At 35.0% G+C, this 19,443-nt stretch overlaps 2 protein-coding genes across 8 annotated transcripts in view; both read right to left on the bottom strand.

Moving 5' to 3' along the window:
* Positions 1 to 1,640: 1,640 nt before the first annotated feature.
* On the bottom strand, positions 1,641 to 10,653 carry si:ch211-120k19.1 (uncharacterized protein LOC563199 homolog). 2 transcript variants are annotated; one of them, XM_051130674.1, is made up of 7 exons: positions 10,639 to 10,653; positions 5,830 to 5,882; positions 5,492 to 5,632; positions 2,949 to 3,428; positions 2,739 to 2,809; positions 2,628 to 2,657; positions 1,641 to 2,545 (listed from the first exon to the last, which is right to left on the bottom strand). In XM_051130674.1, the coding sequence occupies exons 4-7, from the start codon at positions 3,418 to 3,420 to the stop codon at positions 2,426 to 2,428; spliced, it is 693 nt and encodes a 230-aa protein (XP_050986631.1). In that variant the 5' UTR covers positions 3,421 to 3,428; positions 5,492 to 5,632; positions 5,830 to 5,882; positions 10,639 to 10,653; the 3' UTR covers positions 1,641 to 2,425. The 2 variants fall into 2 exon arrangements, with proteins under 2 accessions (XP_050986631.1, XP_050986630.1); XM_051130673.1 differs by lacking the exon at positions 10,639 to 10,653 and adding an exon at positions 8,845 to 8,861.
* A 2,789-nt stretch (positions 10,654 to 13,442) lies between these two features.
* The window catches only part of myh14 (myosin, heavy chain 14, non-muscle), a 51,598-nt gene continuing 45,597 nt past the window's right edge, over positions 13,443 to 19,443 (bottom strand). For all 6 annotated transcript variants that reach the window (XM_051130764.1, XM_051130769.1, XM_051130765.1 and 3 more), the window contains one exon: positions 13,443 to 18,546. In XM_051130764.1, coding sequence (XP_050986721.1) covers positions 18,357 to 18,546 — 190 coding nt within the window. In that variant the 3' untranslated portion in view covers positions 13,443 to 18,356. The remainder of the gene's footprint in view (positions 18,547 to 19,443) is intronic.

Raw genomic sequence — 19,443 nt, 5'->3', positions numbered from 1 at the left:
TTTTAAGCAAAAAGTAGCTGTCATTCTCAGTCGTCTTCTCCGACGCACAGACCTTTGGTCTGACATTGAGGTTTTTATGTATTATTAAAGCATTTATATATAACTGTATAAGATCGTTTTTCTACAAATTCTACAACTTAACCGTTAGGTAACCTAGCAACGCCATCACGTTCTGCTGCCTCTGAAGTCTGTCTGAAACTGTTTCTAGAGTTGCCTTCGCAGCCTTCGAAGTCACTGCCTGATAAGGCAGCGAGGCAGCAAGGCAGCTGACTAGGCTTTCGGACGCAGCCATGTTTAAAAAAGTATGCCAAAGATTCCCGGATGGTCTACTCCTTCCGGTTAGAATTCGAAGCACGGTTCGATGCACCATAGACATAATAAATACTTATGCATTAGAAATACTTATATTTATTGTATATGTCTATCAATGCAATGCACACTGTAACGGCTAATAGTGTTCACAACGCATTGCACGGTGGATGAGGATACGATTCGAAATACAAACGCATAAAAAGTGTTAAAAAACTACAAACATGGTGGATATGGTCCTCATTGCAGTACACAAGATTTAGGGGCTGAGGTTGGATCCAGGCCCAACTCCTCCCACCTTACATATACCTAAACCTACCCGTCTCCACCCCCTGATCCTTAAAGCCACCCATCTCCACCCCTAAACCTACCATCCCCACCCCCTGGATTTTGTGTATTGCAGTGAGGCGCTGCTGGGACACATGAGCAGAGTTCTCTGCATTAAAAAGACCCATTGCTTTTGTCAGCATTCCTTTTGTCAGGTGGCAGCCGATCTTTGCTGCACTGCATGAAGTCGAACGAGCAAAAAAAAAACATTTAAATTATAGTAAAAATAATGTCTGCTGTCCCTTATAAATAAATAAATTGAATATATGCAATAATAATAATTACATTTTTGTAGTTCCTCATTATATATGTGACCCTGGGACACAAAACGAGTCATTGGGGTCATTTTTTTAAATTGAGATTTATACATAATCTAAAGCTTTCTATTGATGTGCTTTATTATAATAGGAGGATTTTTTTACCGAGATGCAACTATTTGAAAATCTGGAATCTAAAAAATAAATAAATAAAAAATCTAAATATTGAGAAAATCACATTTAAAGTTGTCCAATTGAAGTTCTTAGTAATGCAATCACTAATGAAAAATTACATTTTAATATATTTACAGTAGGAAATTTACAAAATATCTTCATGAAACATGATCTTTAATATTCAAATGATTTTTAGCATAAAAGAAAAATAGATAATTTTGACCCATGCATTGTATTTTTGGCTATTACTGCAAATATACCCATGCTACTTAAGACTAGTTTTGTGGTCCAGGATCAAAGTCTATATCTATAAAACCTCTCTCTAAAAAATCAGCATGAAATGAAAATTCACCCAATCTATTTTCTAAACTCTTGTTTTAGATCTGAATGATTCATCTTTGTACTGCCCACATATCAAAATCCAATCAAAAACCCATGCATTGAACCAAGTCCACACCAATAATCTGTTTTACTCAAATTTTTGTCACAGTGTGAAAGTAAATATACATATCTTTTTGTCACCATTTCATCACAAATGTAATGCTTCTAAAAGAATAAGTATTAAAGCTGAGGTAAGCAATAATGTATGTTTATTATGTAGTAATTGGAATAATTTAAAAGATTTATTCATTTGTGGTGGAATGAAGTCAACCAAAATTATTTGTTCAAATCACATGTTTTTAAAACTTCCGCCAGTTTTAATGCATCAATTGTCCACCTTATTTTTCCCGTAAGAGTATGCATGGCCATTTGTAAATTGAATGTGTCTGGCTTTCGGTCTCATCTGCTTCCAGCTGTTTTAAACAGCTCATTTTGCTGCTTGATATTGCAAACTGGTGTGTCTTACCATATTATTTTAATGTATTATCTTAATTATGAATACAATGGTTTGTAGTGCAAAAAGTTTTATCGTTTACTGCACATAATTCTCTACAGTGGCTTATGAACTGGAAATCTAACACATTACCAGAAAACAGCTTTGAAAAATAAGGTGGCTATTGTGTTATAGTGTTAGGGTATAGTGTTAGACTGTAGCGTTAGGGAGTAAGGAAAGGAAAAAGAAAGGACATGACATGTGGCCAAGTATGGTGACCCATACTCGGAATTTGTGCTCTGCATTTAACCCATCCAAGTGCACACACACAGTGGTGAGTAGTGAAACGCGCCCAAACACGCCGTTACATTTTAAATAGGGTAACTTGTAATCTGCAGCTTATTACATTTCTAAAGTAACCTTCCCAACATTGATTATATTTAATATGCACATAGTAACATATATGCATTGTATGTTGCATATGTTGATTTAAGAAAGTCCATGTTTTGGCTAAATTTTAGGCCAATGAGCTCCAGAATAAAGCCTAGCTCAAGAAGTCACTCTTCTGTTGCTTGAAATGACACAAGAAGACAGTCCAGCCAAGAGCGACTCCTCCAACAAAAACAGTACGAGCCACCGGCGGGATCAGTGAGAAGTTCACAGCCTGATAAATGAAGAACATAATTAGGGAGAAAATGAGGAACCTCCTAGAAACAGATGAACAGATTGATGGGCTAATATAGTACCTGCATTGTTGACCAATACACTACTCCAGTCTACCAGAGAGAGAGAGAAAAAGAACAAATTAATGTGTCCAAACTGATCTTTTAATATCTCTTTTGGTCTTCAGGTGGTACCTTATAAGAGGTCCAGAATTTATTTCTCCAATCTTCAAGGGGATCCTCTGCACCCTCCAGTGTGCTCAACCCTTCAGAAGTGTAATAAACACTTGATTAAAAAGTTTTCATTATGAATTCATTCATATGCACAGATTTACATTTATGTATTGATTTTGTTCAGTTATATAACTGGAAGTGGAAGTATGATGAAAAACCCCTGGTTCTCACCAATGTAGAAAGCACTTATTGTCATTGGAGCTGCAAACAACTGGTCCAGAAACACTTTAATCGACACTCTTCTGGTTCCTCCTCCTGGAAACATCCTCTCCAGTGCCCGCAACCAATGGTAATTGAAGTTGGCATGGAAACAGAACCCAACCATTGCTACTCGAGCGGTCTGGGCCCAGTCGATGCTGTGAAGCTGTGAAGCATGTTGTACAGGAAAAGCTTTTATATTTCCTTCTGAGTCACTTTTTTTGCTATCATCATCTGTCTTTGCTTCCTCAGCCATAGTAAATCCCTCAGTGGATGTGTTGGAGGTGTCTTGTCCCACTTGATCCAGTTTATATGTTGTCCCTTTGTCCTGAGCTTTTCCCATCGTGCTTTGCTGAATGAGGTCTGCTGTGGCGAAAAGCGTTGTGTATCCCACCACATTGGAGATGTATGGATGGGATTTGAACAAAGCCCATGCTCTGTTCATGATGACCACTACAAGGATAATAAAGCAAATATTTAAATATAGCTGGGTTTTTTAACGTTTAAGACTCCTTAAAACTTTGCATTCTTGTTTAGAATTACCTGTCGCATTTCTTCACTAGGTTACATGAAGTTTTGAGTTTTCCTTTAGGCTTTGTGAGATTTTGGGTACATTTGAACAGGACGTTTTCTAAACAACCCCGTTATAGCTTCCCAAAGGGAAAACTTAAAATTTTTTTGATAGTTATTAACCTAGAGAGGCCTTGTATGGTTACGATCGAGTGAAAAATCTAGGATTAGTTCGCAAAAGTAGGTTTTTGACATCTTCTCAATCATTTAACAAATGATTTGATTGACAGCAGTGGTTCTAGAGGCAAAGTTGTCTGGAACGAGGAGTTCTATTGTATGATATGAATATAAAAACGTGCAACGTACAATTGCTTACACCAGGGCTAGTCGACCCTGTTCCTGGAGATCTACCTTCCTGCAGAGTTCAGCTCCAACCCTGATCAAACACACCTGAACCAACTAGTTAGGATCTGAAGAAGCACTTGATAATTACAGACAGGTGTGTTTGGTCAGGGTTGGCACTAAAATCAGCAGGAAGGTAGATCTCCAGGAACAGGGTTGGGCACCCCTAGCTTACACCCCTAATAAATGTGAAATTGACCCCCAGTGGTCGATTTCTTTCAAATTCCTCTTAGACGTTTGGAGCCGAGAGTAAAACAGGCCCACCGAGTTTCATTCCGATCGACCGCAGTGTCCTTACAGACTTGTGGCTCTTTGGACCAAGACCGTGCACACCGATTTTCATGTTGACAGGACAAATGGTTGTGCAGTTACAGCCATTTTTAAGTTTTTTTTTTCCCTCTAATAGCGCCACCAAGTGGCCAAGTTCCGTGATTTTTTTCGTGTGACCTCACAAAGGTGACTCTTAAGCCATCTACACAGTGCACGATTTTAGCAATCCTATAAGATCATTGCTGATCACACTGTGCGACATGGATCTAAAAAACTTGGTTACGACATGTATGTAAACTGTGCGATGATGACACCTATTATATAGAATAGTAAAACAAATGCGCTAGTGATGAACAAAAAGAGCATAATGAATCACGCTTTGGCAGCTGTAGCTATAATGTGTGCTTAAAAAAAGTGGAAGCGTCAAAAGAAGAAGGATTTGGAGATTGAGGTAAGCAGTTTCAAGTTTTAGTGCCATGTCGCACTGATTTCATGTTGCATTTTTATTGGTTGGTCAGTAAACTGTGATGATCAGGCTGAATTTCTGACACTGCCTGAAAATTATCGTAGGCTATCTTTGAAACTTTTTCACTGTATGACATAGGACCACAGATTAGGAGCCACGATCACAAAAATTGTGCAGTGTGTTTCGGGCTTTACATAAGTGTTCTGAGTTTGGCAAAGGTATCTTATTCTGTTCAGGAGTTATAGGCATTTTACCACAAGCGTCCCTACCCTTTTCAATGTTTCAAATGAGTCCCTTTGCGACGAGTCGACAGTTTAACTTTTTATTTTTGATAATTAATGATATTTACTCTCCAGAGAATCTTTCTGCACTGGTTTGGTTCTGATCGGGCGAAAAAATGTGAAACACTCAGAAATTTTGTGCATTTTGTCCGCCATGATCCAAGGATTCCAACGACATAAGACATTTGAGTCTGCGACTGACAGTTCTTACGAGTTATGAGCGATTTCATACTTTTGATCGCTGTAGCGCCCCCATCAGGCCTATTGGGGAGAGCCTTGGTCACGTTGTAGTTGGTGTAAGTACTACCATCCCTCCAAGTTTCAAGTGTCTACAACTTATGGTTTGGTCTGCATGATCAGTTTTATATGGAGATCACTGATTGTGACCATTCAAACAATTACAACAGGTTTTCAGCACTATGCCATTGAACCCTAATTAACTGAAGTATGCACATTGTTTTGGCCTGATCTACCGTAAAAGTAATTTCATCCTAATGTGAGTTTTTTTCTTACAAATGACAATAGATAGATAAATAGATAGACAGATAGATAGATACATATTTTCATAGTGATTTACAGTGACTCACCATGTAGTTGTCCTGTTCCAGAATGAATGACAAATCACAAGGTTCACTTTGTTGGATCCCTCTGACTGATTCTTGTAAACAAAGCAAGCTGATTGGTCAAACATAGACCAATCAGACCTGTTTGTTTTGTGGTACAAAGTTCTAGTAACAAGAATGAGTGTTCATGATAACGGTTATCAGTCAGTGAAAGAATGTGAGAAAAGAACACATGGTGAGAGCAGGGAATGTAAACATTTAGCTAATAATCAGTATACGATTTTCTGCTAATAGTGAATGCGTGATAATTATATTAAATTAAATGCAGAGATCAGATGCACAATATAAAGTATGAGTCTCACCGATGTTAAACTTGAGAGGAGAACTTTGTAACACCAGGCTGAAAGCTGAGGATCTTCAAAAGCAAAAGAGAACATGAGCTGCAGTGACAGCAGGCACATGTGTGTGTGTGTGTGTGTGTGTGTGGTAGTTGAACTAAATATAGTGAAGACTCTTCTGTCCACACCCACTGCTTATTTAGTTTACTGAACGATAACGGACCAAAAGTAATTTATATAACTAAAAATTTGAAAATTTGAAATCCAACTAACCAAGATAAGTTTAAACTGAAGTACTAAAATTACTATAAATAAAAATAAATGAAAGCTATTTAGAAATATTAAACAATTAGTTCTTTCCCAGAACAAAAGAAATTGTTTTTTGAGAAAAACATTTCAGAAATTTTCTCCATATAGTCGACATTTTTAAACCAAAATGCAGTTTAAAAGCAGCTTCAAAAGGCTCTAAACAATCCCAGCCAAGGAAGGAATGTCGTACCTAGGGAACTTTCTAAAAACTGTACAATTTATATACTTTTTAACCTTAAATGCTCATCTTGTCTAGCTCTGTGATGCGCAGGCGTACTCTGTGCGCTCCTGTTCAAAACAATTAGGGTATGTCGAAAAACTCCCATCTCATTTTCTCCTCCAACTTTACAATCATCCATTGCTGCAGAAGTACCAACCCAGAGTTTCGACAGAGTTCAGGCAGACAAGACAAGCATTTGTGGGTAAAAAGTGTATAAATTGTACTTATATATATATGTATATATATATGAAGAGTTCAGATGCAAAACCAGCTAAAAGCCATCTCAGTCAAAAATGAGATAATGATACTGAGTGAATGCTCCTGACACATATTTTATGTCCATCAAATACTTTTACTTCAAACTCGCTAAATTCCAGCCTCAGCCCAATCAGAAGTACATAGAAACCTATACAAAGTAGCCAGAACGAAATGCTCATTTTAAAGAAATGCGTCAGATGGATTTAGGGGCTTTTTTTAGGGGCCCAATCGTTTTGCTGGATAAGACCTTTCTTCCTCGGCTGGGATCGTGTAGACACCTTTGAAGCTGCATTTGGAAGTAAAAACTCGCAGGCACCATAGAAGTCCACTATATACACTATATTTCTTTACGACTCGAAAGAAAGACATGAACATCTTGGATGACAAGGGGGTGAGTAAATTATCTGTAAAAATCTGTAAAGTGAACTAATCTTTTAAGAACATGACAAAATGACAAAAACACAACAAAATGACTAAAATTTGAAGTTAAATCAAATTTAAACTGAAAATAATAATGATAAAAAAAAGCAAACTTTAAATATGAATAAATATAACAGTGTATAAATTATACTAAAATAATACTGATCTTGGTTTTTCTTACATTTTATGTCCTGGTGTTCACACTGCATGAAAACACTAATTTCCGGGATAAATCAGACAATGGAAATTCCAGTGAAACGTACGACCTGTGTATGTGTATCCCGTACACATCCATACACTCGAGATGCACTAAGATTTTCGGATACAGGATATTTCTGATTGCACACACTCAACGTGTTCAGAGATTTCCAGTATAACAGCCGTATTTGTATAACCACAGTTTTACAACAATAATAATAATAATAATAACCATGTTTTTGAATGTACCATGGTTAATTGTCATAAGGAGCGAGCACTGTCTTGTTTTTTGGGGTGTTTATTTGTTAAAAATTAATCGACCAGTCATTTTTAAATCTGTAGGCAAGTTTAAATGAATCCGAATTAAATGAATCTAAATGAGTCTTTTGATTAACAGAATTGCAAAATTTGATGATCATCTTTATTAAAATTAACAGAATTACCTTTGTGAACTTTTTTTTTCCAATCTTTTTTTCTCATTATGTGAAGGTATTTTGTGTGAAGGAAACAGGAAAATTAAGGTAATGAATATATTAGTAATATATGCTATTATTATGCTTCTAAGCTGTAAAAAGCTGCAATTTTGTCAAATTATGCAGATGTCAAAATATTGTGGATGGATGGATGCATGGATGTATAGATAGACAGACAGATAGACAGTTCACCACAGATATATTTGACACTAGTTTAATTTGTCTATTAACAATTGTCCAACAGTGGACATACATACATTACAGCAGAATTCTGTCATTTTTGAGTGAACTGTCCTATTAAAACCTAATTAAAAATGTCAAATATACATGCTCTATGTGAGTATAGAATATATTCTATGTTCTTCGGAGTCAAGAATTAAGCATACAGTTAAAATTAATATGTCCCTGCTGTGAATTTTGTCATGTTTCCTGTCCTTTGGACTCCATTCCATTATGTTGAACGCCCCCATAGATATGTAAAAATAAAATTTTGTCTGAGGGCTGAAAAGTGAAGGCAATTTGTCTGTGGCAACCAGTCGAGATCTCAGACAGGAGAATGTGTTAATGAGGATCAGCGATTAAAGAGATCAATTAAAGGGCCGTTAAGCGCTCAACCGTGTTTTTGTTGCGCTGTGTTTGCGAACACTTAACAAGCGCTGTTTTTGACAATGCTTAAAGAGACCACACGGCCTGAACCAGTTGACTTCTAGGTAATTGATTTTCCTTTCATTTCACTGCACTTCTCTGTCCTCTTTAATGGTGCCGTCTTGCCGTCCTTTATCTAGGCAGACAAAGAATCGCTCAGTCTGTGGCATCATCAATGAAGCAATGCCACCCTCGCCTCAGTCATTCGCTCACTCTCTCTCTGTCTCTCATGTGTTTTTTGGTCAGTCAAGTCAGAGTACATGACCTGTGTAAAGTCGTTTGCTCCTCTGTGTGCATCATTTCAAAGCGAATTCATCCTGAGTAATAGAAGGTAAGTGAGGCTTTCATATAGTAAGATTTAATTTGATTACTATTATGTTTTTTGAGATCTAAATCTTATTTTTAATACAATACTGAATGTAGTAGTAGTACTGAGCTTATAGCTCAACAGTCAGTTTAGGAACAGTTACTGAATCTGATGTGATATTACTATTTTTTTCTCTCACATGCTCTTACATTGTATCTCTAAAGCAATGCGTCCATCCAGTATTTTGACCTTTGAACCGGGGTTGGAGTCTGGAGTGCCGTGGGGCCGTGATCTTTTTACTTTTGTGACTTCAGCAGCCGGTCACATGATGAGGACTTTGCAAAGACCACGAAAAAACAAGCCATCAAAACGACAGGTCAACCATCGCCGGTTTCTGCACAACATGATACAGAGGTATGTTATGCTTACTGTATATATTCATACACTACCATTCAAATGTTTGGGATCAGTACTTTTTTTTATGTTTTAAGTTTATGCTCACCAAGGCTGCTTTTATTTGTTCAAAAATTTGAAAAACTGTAATATTGTAAGATATTTTTTCAACTTTTCATATTTTAATATATTTTAAAATGTAATTATTCCTGTGATGGCAAAACCTTTTCAGCATCATTATTCCAGTCTTCAGTGTGACATGATTATTCAGATACTATTATAATATGCTAATTTGGCGCTCAAGAAATGTTTCTTATTGTTATCAATGTTGAATACAGATACTTAATTTTTTTCAGGATTTTTTGATAAACATAAAGTTAAAAGGAACAGCCTTTATTATTATAAAATATTTTTAAAGAGCTTTACTGTAATTTTTTGATCCATTGAATGTGGCCTTATAAAAATTATTCATTTAAAAATATTAAAATTATTAATTTCTTTAAAAAGAAATATTGACCCTAAACTTTTGATTCTCTTTTCTCTCTCTCTCTCTATATATAATAATTACATAATTATAAATAAATATACTACCAGTAAAACAATTTTTTAAAGTTTTTTTAAGTCTCTTCTGCTCACCAAGCCTACATTTATTTAATCCAAAATACAGCAAAAGCAGTAATATTGTGAAATATTTTTACTATTCAAAATAACTGGTTTCTATTTGAATATATTTTAAATTGTAATTTATTCCTGTGATCAAAGCTACATTTTCACCATCATTACCCCAGTCTTCAGTGTCACATGATCTTTCAGAAATCATTATAATATGCTGATTTGCTGTTCAAGAAACATTTTTATTATGATCAATATTTAAAATAGTTGAGAACACTTTTTTCAGGATTCCTTGATAAATAGAAAGATCCAAAGATCAGCATTTATCTGAAATAAAAGCTTTTGTAACATTATATACCATTCAAAAGCTTGAAGGCAGTATATTTTTAAAAAGAAATTAGAAATCATTACTTCTATTTAGCAAGGATTCTTTAAATTTATCAAAACTGATGATAAAGACATTTATAATGTTACAAAAGATTTCTATTTCAGATAAATGCTGTTCTTCTGAACTTTTTATTCATCAAGAAACCTGAAAAAAATAGACTCAGCTGTTTTCAACAGTAAAAAATGTTCTTATAGCAGCAAATCAGAATATTAGAATCAATTCTGAATGATCATGTGACACTGGAGACTGGAATAATGATGTTAAAAATTCAGCTTTGAAATCACAGGAATAAATTGCAATATTTCAAAATGTTACTGTTTTTGCTGTACTTTGGAATAAATGCAGGCTTGATGAGCAGAAGAGACTTCTTTAAAAACATTAGAAATCTTTTTTTTTTTTTTTAAACCTATTGACTGGTAGTGTATATTAAATAATTACAATTAATATTCCATCTGCACACAGAAAATTTGCTGAAATAGAGGCAGCGAACCATCAGCTGGCGTCTGCTTTATTTTCAACTGACAAACCCCCTGATCATCTAACACCCAGACTTGTAACAGAAGTCACAGACCAGTCACCCAAACCTGCAAAAAAAGGTAAAAGGCCTTACCTTATTTTTATTTGCATAACCAGTTTGGTAAAAGATTGATGACACCTTGTTCTGTCTGTTTTCTTCAGGTATTGAAACTTTTATAAATGCTGACAAAACCGAAGCGCTTCCTGAACAACAAGAGGATGTGTGTGACCTCTGGACATTGGACAGTTTTTTGGACACCCATGTTGCTGATAAACGTTTCTCACAGTGCAAGTTCTCCAACAGTAGAGAAACAAATCAAAGAATTGAGAGAAACCCTGTAAGCTCAGTAGAGAAGGACACTGACTTTAGCTTCGAAAGACAGCAAGCATCTACCGATTTAGAAAGCTTGACACAAATGACCAGCAGTCTTCTAGAGGACAGCATGTCCTCCTGGTTTGGGTCCATTGAAAGAACAAAAACATATTCAAAACCACATCCTACCAAGTACTCTGACATGAAATCGCTCCCCACAGAAGTTGAAGTTCCAGACCTGTCACCGCCTTCTCCGGTGATTTCACTGTTGTCTCTGGATTCATGCGATTTGGAGGTTCAGATGCTTGTAGATGCCGAGCACAGTGTCCAAACGCAAGACGGCACCATTGTAGAGAGTCTCCAAATGGATACTGTGGACGACCTTGACCTTCTGGATTGTTCTGGTAATTATGAAGATCTGCTTCTCCACAATAATGATCCTAAATGTAAAATGGCTGAGTGGATGGATCACAGTGAAGAGGATGGACGATGTTTACAGGAAACCTGTGCGTTTCCAAACTCTCTGGATTCAGATGTAGAGAACCTAACAGGTTCAGCTGACAGAACCAATTTGGGCCAAACCAATTATGAATTTGTTGCTGATGTTCTCTGCAGTCAAGAACCACATAGACGTAGTTTCCATCATGATCAAATGAACTATGCTATGAACATTCACGGTAACATTGTAGAAGATTGTTTTGGTCAGGTTGAGCCTTGTATGAAGAAGAACGGTACAGATTTTTCTGTCATAAATGGAAATGTTTCAAGCCACCACATGTTCCCAGCATTTGAGAGTCAGTTGGATCACTCCAAAAGGATTCTTTATGACAACTGGGAGCAGCAACCTCTACAAAGCTCACACACGAACTATACAAGTCTAGGAACAGATCAGATTATGATACAAGGCACTGACATTAGAAATGAGAATCTCAACCAGACTGTATCAGACTCCCAGTGCCCAATTATGTGCTGCCTCGAAGGCTTTTGTTATCATCAAGAGTCGTGTTTATACACCAAATTTAGAGCCAATCAGAATAGTCACAACTTTGAGGGCGTGGCTAGATCTTTCCCTGTGTCCTTACATAAGCTCCACCCCACTCCAATTCCAACTCCGCCTCTAGATGATGATTGGTTGTTCAGTAATATTGTGGCAGAGGAAGAGGTAAGTAACATGAATAATACATTTGGAAAGTACTGATTAGTCATTGGACAGTAATCGTATGAAGTGTATTCATGAGTTTTATTGTATCTGGGGTTGTTTGATTAGTACACTTTTGTGATTTTATGATCATTTCTGTGAAATGTTCTCGTCTGTGGTGTGAAAAATTATTTTTTTTCCGTAATAAAAACTATATGAGTATTGTAACATAATTAGGGCTGTCAAACGATTAATCATGATTGTGTCCGAAATAAAAGTTTGTGTTTACATAATATATGTGCGTGTGTATTAGTAAGAATAAATATTTCATATATAAATATAATATACTTTTCTTAAATACATATATGCATATGTATTTATATATACATAATAAATTACAGTATAAATAAAATAAAAATAAACAGTATACACATATATATTATGTAAACAAACTTTTATTTTGGATGCAATTAGTTGTGATTAATCGTTTGACAGCCCTAAACATAATTAAATATATATATATATATATATATATATATATATATATTTTTTTTTTTTTTTGTATTCAAAGAGCCCTGTGATGGTCTGAACATCAGTCCCAAGATTTTGCTTTAATAATTTAATAGTTATTAAGTTTTTTTTTTTTTTTTTTTTTTTTTTTTTTATGTTGTTTTTGCATTTAAGTGCAATGAACATGCAATTAATTCATGTGCAATTAACATGAATTAAACTTTTACATTTTACATGTCTGTTTATTTATCTAGCAATTTAAAGGGATTTATTAATTTATTGTTTTATTGTTATAATTAACCATGCTTTTAATTGTAAAATAAAATTGTAATATCCATTTAAATATTGAAACAATAATTTTAAATATCTATTTATTAATCCATTTGAAAAGTGATTTATCTATTTATTTATGAATGTGATTAGTTGCAATTAATCGTTTGACAGCCCTAAACATAATACAAAAAAAAAAAATAAAGAATTATTTAAATGAATTAATGGATTTTGATTTCAGTTTTTTTGTTTTGTTTTGTTTTTTGGTTTTTGTTTTTGCATTTAAGTTACATTATGAACATGAATTAAACTTTTACATTTTATCTGTCCATATTTATCAAAGTGATTTATTAATTTATTATTTTATTGTTGTAATTAACCATGCTTTTAATTGTAAAATAAAATTTTAAATATCTATTTATTAATCAAATTTAAAAGTGTTTAATTAATTTATGACTTAATTTACTAGTTATTTTATTGTTAAATATAAAGTTTTTAAACTTTTAAATGTCTAACAATTTGTCAAATTCAACTGTGATTTCTATTTTTGGTTAATAAACTGATAATTCACTCTATTTTTAAGTTCCTTCGTTGTATTTTTAAGTGGCACATAGTACTATGCTGATGGTGAAACATTGTGTGTTAGTGTGCAAATAAACCACACTGATTTCAAAACCAATGGTATATTAAAATTCACCCCAGTCTCATTTTATCATTATAGCAAAATAAAGCAAAAGATCAAATAAACAACATGGTTAAAAATTCAAGTTCCACAAATGCAAAAAAGCACACAGTCCTCTTCAGAAACACTTCAGATACATACATGTATCTCTCCGCTGGAGTTTTAATTTCCTTTTCATACATATTCTCTGCTACTGTCCACTCATCTCACACCGATTCAAAGCTGCGTCATAAAGCACAGGTTCAGTATAACAAGGCTCATTTATTAAACTAAAATTTAGGATTCAGAGAAATACGACTGGTTTTTCAATCTTAATGCTTTTCAAATTGACTTTTTGAGTTTGAACAGTTCTGCAAATCTGCTAAATGTACAAATCAATTAAAATGACTCAGTGACAAACCACATCTTTTAGCAGCAATGTTGAGTTGCTTGAAAGGCAAACAGTCATGTAATAGGCAGATGTAATTTATGTTCTAACATGGATAAATAAGCAGAATAAAAACAACCTGTTGTACAAAGCTTGAGTCTTTTGGCTATCCTTTTGTCTCCCTTTCAGTCAACGTTTTACAACCGAATACAATTCAATCTTGATTCTAGAAATCAGAATTTAAAAATGAAACATTTTAGGGGCAAACAAAACAAATAAGTATCAAAATGTGATCTATATACCACACGACAGACATTTTACGTTCAGTGATGATCTAATACGAAAACCCTGCTTTCCGATTTACAGGACAGATACTGTAGCTGAACACACAGGTAGTAATAACTGTGGTAGTAACAGTGTAATAAACTCTTCAGTTCATCAATCTCAAACATGTTCTAATACTTAATGGTGACCAACACTGTTAAACATAATCGCTTGAAAAACTAGCTTGTAAGCCAGGAGAAGTGTATTAAAATACTCATCACCATACAATATCTACTGTACGAATTAAGACTTACATACAGTGAAAGCTAAGGAAACTTTCATTTGTCATGGATTCGTCAATTAAAATAAACATTTCCGAAACAATTGAAATCTAAAAAGTATCTGTGAGAGTCAGCTGTTCGGGGAGACCTAATATTGCAATTTATTTATCGAATTCCAGACCTCGTTCTTTGATTTTCAATGGATACTACAGGCACTGTTGACATGCATACAGCGAGAATAACGTCCCTTTAGTCATCCATATGCCTCAGATTGTGTGTAACAAACGCTTTGATCCATAAATATTTACCACATTCAAAAACGAACAAACAAACAAAAATACAATATGTCCTTTTGATAAAAAAAGAAGTTACATTGATATAATGAGATTAATAACTAGCAGCCTTCAACTCCTGGGAAAAACAGGCAAGATATTATACATGTTCATATCTTCCAGGTTCACACCTTGAAATCCTGATAACGGACTTCTCACTCATTGTCAGAATGATCTCAAACGCATTCACGGATGTGTTATTTGTGTCTGATGTGTTATGAGGTCCACTGCAGCTTATTTAGTGAACATGAATTATTTTTTCTGTCCTGCGTTACTGATACCCTGCTAAGTGTAAACCTTACCCTCAAAATCTCTTTCTTTTCGCCTTGTTTTCCCTTAAAATTGCAAACTATACAACAACCATGTCTATGTGCAGACACCAAAATCAATACAAAACAAAATAAATAGACTGCATACTGGAATTCTCTTACTTGATAAAAATTACAACAAGTCAGTAGTCTGAAACTGGAGTTGATGTGTTAAGACATAAATTAAGAAATCCTAACTACCTATCTATGTCACTACCAACAAAAGCGTCCCTAACTACCTACGCACAGTATCTAAAAGGGTTCGATCTGCAGCACAGAAACCCTGAACTTAATAGGGAGTTGAACTGAGTACTAAAGTTTGAATGAGATCATCACAGCAGGAATATTTTATTCAAATATCTAAGAATTGTTACTGTTAAAACTACATGGAGGTGAAATCTGTCAGCTTTGGCTGCTTCTCTTTTATTTTCTGCTATAACTCCGGTATCTGTATGACCTTGTATTTTTTTATTTTCTGTATCGTCATTCTTTTCTCATGGTGAGGTTATGGAGATGTAAAAGCTATAATGGACGTCTCAAATTTGTAGCATATTAATTTAATATGAAAGCATTTTTCTCTTTCTCACTTTTCTGTCTTTGCTTAATATTAATCAATCATAGCTTTGTGCATGTAAATGGTCATCTATGGAAGCCCCTTTTTACCTCAGAGTAAAAAATAAAAAAGATAACCGCGGGATAAAGTTTAAAATAAATAAAGTCACGCTGTGAAATTATGAGATATAAAGTGATACTGCATGATAGAAAGACATAAGATCAAATTGTGAACTACAAAGTCACAATTAGTGGAAACAAACCCAATTGTGAGCTACAAAGTCACACTGTGAAATATAGTCACGTTTTGAGATATAAGACCACAATGTGAGTTATAAAACCACAATTGTGAAAAACAATCTTGTTTGCGAGATGTAAAGTCACTATATTTAAAAAGAAAGTTGAATTTGCAAGATATGTTAGAAATCGTATAAAGTCACAATTAGGAGAAACATACTCGCAGTTGCAAGATATAAAGTCACACTGTGAGATATAAGGTCATATTGTGACTTATAAAGTCACAATTGAGAGAAACAAACTTGCAATTGCGAGATATACAGTCACAATATTGAGAAAGAAAATCGCAATTGTAAGCTACAGTCAAATTGAGATATAAAGTCACAATTATGAGATAAAGTCTTACTGCACGATAGAAAGACATAAGGTAAAACTGTGAGTTACAAGGTCAAATTAGTGGAAAAAAAACACAACTGCGAGATGTAAAGTCGCAATTGTGAATTATAAAGTCACACCGTAAGATATAAAGTAACAATTACAAGAAACAAACTTGCAATTGTGAGCTATAAAGTCACACTGTGAGATATAAAGTCACAATTAGCAGAAACAACCTTGCAATTGCGAAATATAAAGTCACACTGTGAGATATAAAGTCACAATTAGAAACAAACTTGCAATTGTGAGCTATAAAGTCACACTGTGAAATATAAATTCATATTTAGCAGAAACGAACTTGTAGTTGCGAGATATAAAGTCACACTGAGATATAAAGTCACAATTAGCAGAAACAAACTTGTAATTGTGAGATATAGGGCACTATCATGCACCTGGTGCAATGCGGTGTTTGTACATTGCTAGTTTCAGCCTGACGCAGTTATCATTTTTATATCCTGCGCCACGTTGCTTAAATAGCAAATGCATTTGCGCCCATTTGTGCTCCCATGGGTGTGTTCAGGCGCATGGTTGACGTGTTGCTATTTTAAGGCAGCTGAAATAGACTGCGGCATTGACCAACTGAAACCTGGACTAAAGTCAATGATGCAATTTTTGTTATTTAAAGATTGTGTTAGTAATATGCGCCTATAGGCAGGTGCACAATGCACATACATTCTGTTTATTACACACGCAGGGATGCGCAGCAGCACACAAACATGCCAAATATTAAAAATGAAAGGATTACAATGTAAAAGATTATTATTGTGTACATAAATATAAAAATGGCTATATGTCATAATGGAGAGTCAATCGCTTTCTTATGCGAGCTGTTTTTTTGGTTTCACTTTCGCTTTCGAAAACGATCACGTTCAGCAAGGAGGGGAAGGATGGAAAGGGCGTGCACAGTAACTCATTTGAGGGGGGTCCGCCTGTGAATGCCCCCCTCTTGGTGCCGGCCCTGCTCTCTGGAGAAGTGTTCAGTCTTTGTTCTCACAAATTCCGCCGTGTAAATAGCGAATCCGACATGGTGTGAGCGCAAATGGCTCTTAAAGGGAATGGGACATGTGACTCTGATTGGTTTAATGCATGTTATGCCCAAAAACACACCTATGACTCATTAACAACCGTTTTGGACCATGCGCACCGTTTTTTTCGGTGGAATTGGACACACCCTAGGTGCAACTGCGCCGTGCGCTTCAGACCATGCGTTTAGATAGTTAAAATAGGGCCCATAAAGTTACACTGTGAGGTATAAAGTCACAATTAGCAGAAATAGATTTTGAGATATAAAGCCACATTGTGAGTTATAAAGTTGCAATTGAAAGAAACAAACTTCCAATTGCGAGGTATACTCACAATACTGAGAAAGAAAATCGCAACTGCGAGAGAATCAGAATTGCAGTTACCTTTTTTTTTTCTTTACTGGGGTGGAAATGGGCTTCCATAATTATCATCTCTGCCTAATTATGTTTAAAAAAAGCATCACTGTCTATTTATCTGAAGTAGAGCTATTACTTTTAAAATTTTAACACAGATAATCTAAAATACCAAAGAGACATCCTTGTACCTGTTCAATTCCCAATTTCGTAAAACATTACATTATTTTAGGAGTGAGAGAGAGAAAGTTTCTCAGTGCTTTGAGGGTTTGATGGCTTGTGCAAGCACAGATGATACATTTTAGCCTGATCGTGGATCATCTGTGCGATACCCGATGGCCTTCGATTGCCATCAACATGCAAATTTCTCCTAAACACATGGCTTTTGTTTGATTGAGAGAGAGAGCTTGAGATGGCCATCATAATTTTGCCACAACAAGCCTGATATACTGCACCAAAATACAGTATTTGTATTTCCCAAGGAATGCTGGGAAATATAGTTTTCATTTCTCCCCATCTTAAAAAATGCAGTCTTTACTCACTGCTTGCTTGCTTGGTTTAAATAGTACTATAAGAGTACTGCATCCAACTTTCTTCATCTTGCATGCTAATCTGTTCATTTAAAATCAATAAATCACATTAACTAGTTTCAAGTTATGTGTGACTGCACGGATGTTCTGTTATGTGTACGATTGCAAAAGCCATGGGAGTTAAACCAGTAAAACTGTCCATTTATCACACCCCTTCTTATTCAGCATCAGTAAGGCTGTAGGGAGGAGGGGGGCCCAGGGCGTTGTCTGAGGGTGTGGGGGTACCCGGTGGGCCGCTGGACGGGGTGGGAGAAGCACCTGGATCCTCAGAATCAGAGTTCTCCTGAGATAGGTCATCCACCAGAGCCCTGCGACCAGCACGCATGGAGATAGGGAGCGGAGCTCGCCTGAAACAGAGACACAGAAATAGAGAATAAACAGCAATCCATGCACAAAATGTAAAATACATATACAGTGTCCCCAAAATATTTTAAATGTATTAGACCCAAAATATCAGTGTGTAGAGTGTAATAAATTTTTGGCCAAATGGTTTGCTTTAGAATGTTTTGTCCAGTAAACAAAGCACAAGCCAAAATACAGTGCTTTTTTGTCAAATGTTTTGCTTTAAAACACTGTCCTATAAGCAAGACAAAAAAATACAAGCCAAAGATTTTGCCTTATAAACAAAACAAAACAAAATAACACAAGCCAAATATTTTGCCCTATAAATAAAACAACAAAGCAAAAAAAAAAAAAAAAAAAAAAAACACAAGCCAAATATTTTGCCCAATAAACAAAACAAAACAAAACAAAAAACAGAAGTCAAATATTTTGCCCTATAAACAAAAACAAAATAAAACAAAAAAACACAAGCCAAAGATTTTTACTATCAGAGTTGACCCTATAAACAAAACAAAAAACACAAACAAAAAAAAACACATGCAAAGATTTTGCCCTATAAACAAAAAAAAAAAAAAAAAAAACAAGCCAAAGATTTTGCCTTATAAACAAAACAAAACAAACAAACAACATAAAAAAACACCAGCCAAACATTTTGCCCAATAAACAAAACAAAACAAAACACCATGTTTTGATATTTTGTTGCCCAATACAAAGATATACATGTGTTCACTTATATACATAAGTGTTCAAATACTTTTTGGGGTCACTGTTTATGAACTGGAAGAAAGAAAAAAAAAAAAAAAGAGGAAGCTGAAAGAGTGAAATTGAGTCCATGATTAGTGTAAGACAGAACCTTTAATTCATCACCAACTATAAACAGGAAGTGACCCACAATTCATTGT

The sequence above is a fragment of the Labeo rohita genome, chromosome 16 (assembly GCF_022985175.1).
Source record: "Labeo rohita strain BAU-BD-2019 chromosome 16, IGBB_LRoh.1.0, whole genome shotgun sequence".
NCBI classification, from domain to species: domain Eukaryota; kingdom Metazoa; phylum Chordata; class Actinopteri; order Cypriniformes; family Cyprinidae; genus Labeo; species Labeo rohita.
This window is presented reverse-complemented; position numbering and strand designations above follow the sequence as displayed.

Coding starts and splice junctions, on each gene's coding strand:
- si:ch211-120k19.1 (XM_051130674.1), bottom strand. CDS start 3,420: ATGAACAGAGCATGGGCTTTGTTCAAATCCCATCCATACATCTCCAAT. Junction 2,658..2,738: donor AATTCTGGACCTCTTATAAG/GTACCACCTGAA, acceptor TCTCTCTGGTAG/ACTGGAGTAGTGTATTGGTC. Junction 2,546..2,627: donor TGTATTGGTCAACAATGCAG/GTACTATATTAG, acceptor TTCATTTATCAG/GCTGTGAACTTCTCACTGAT.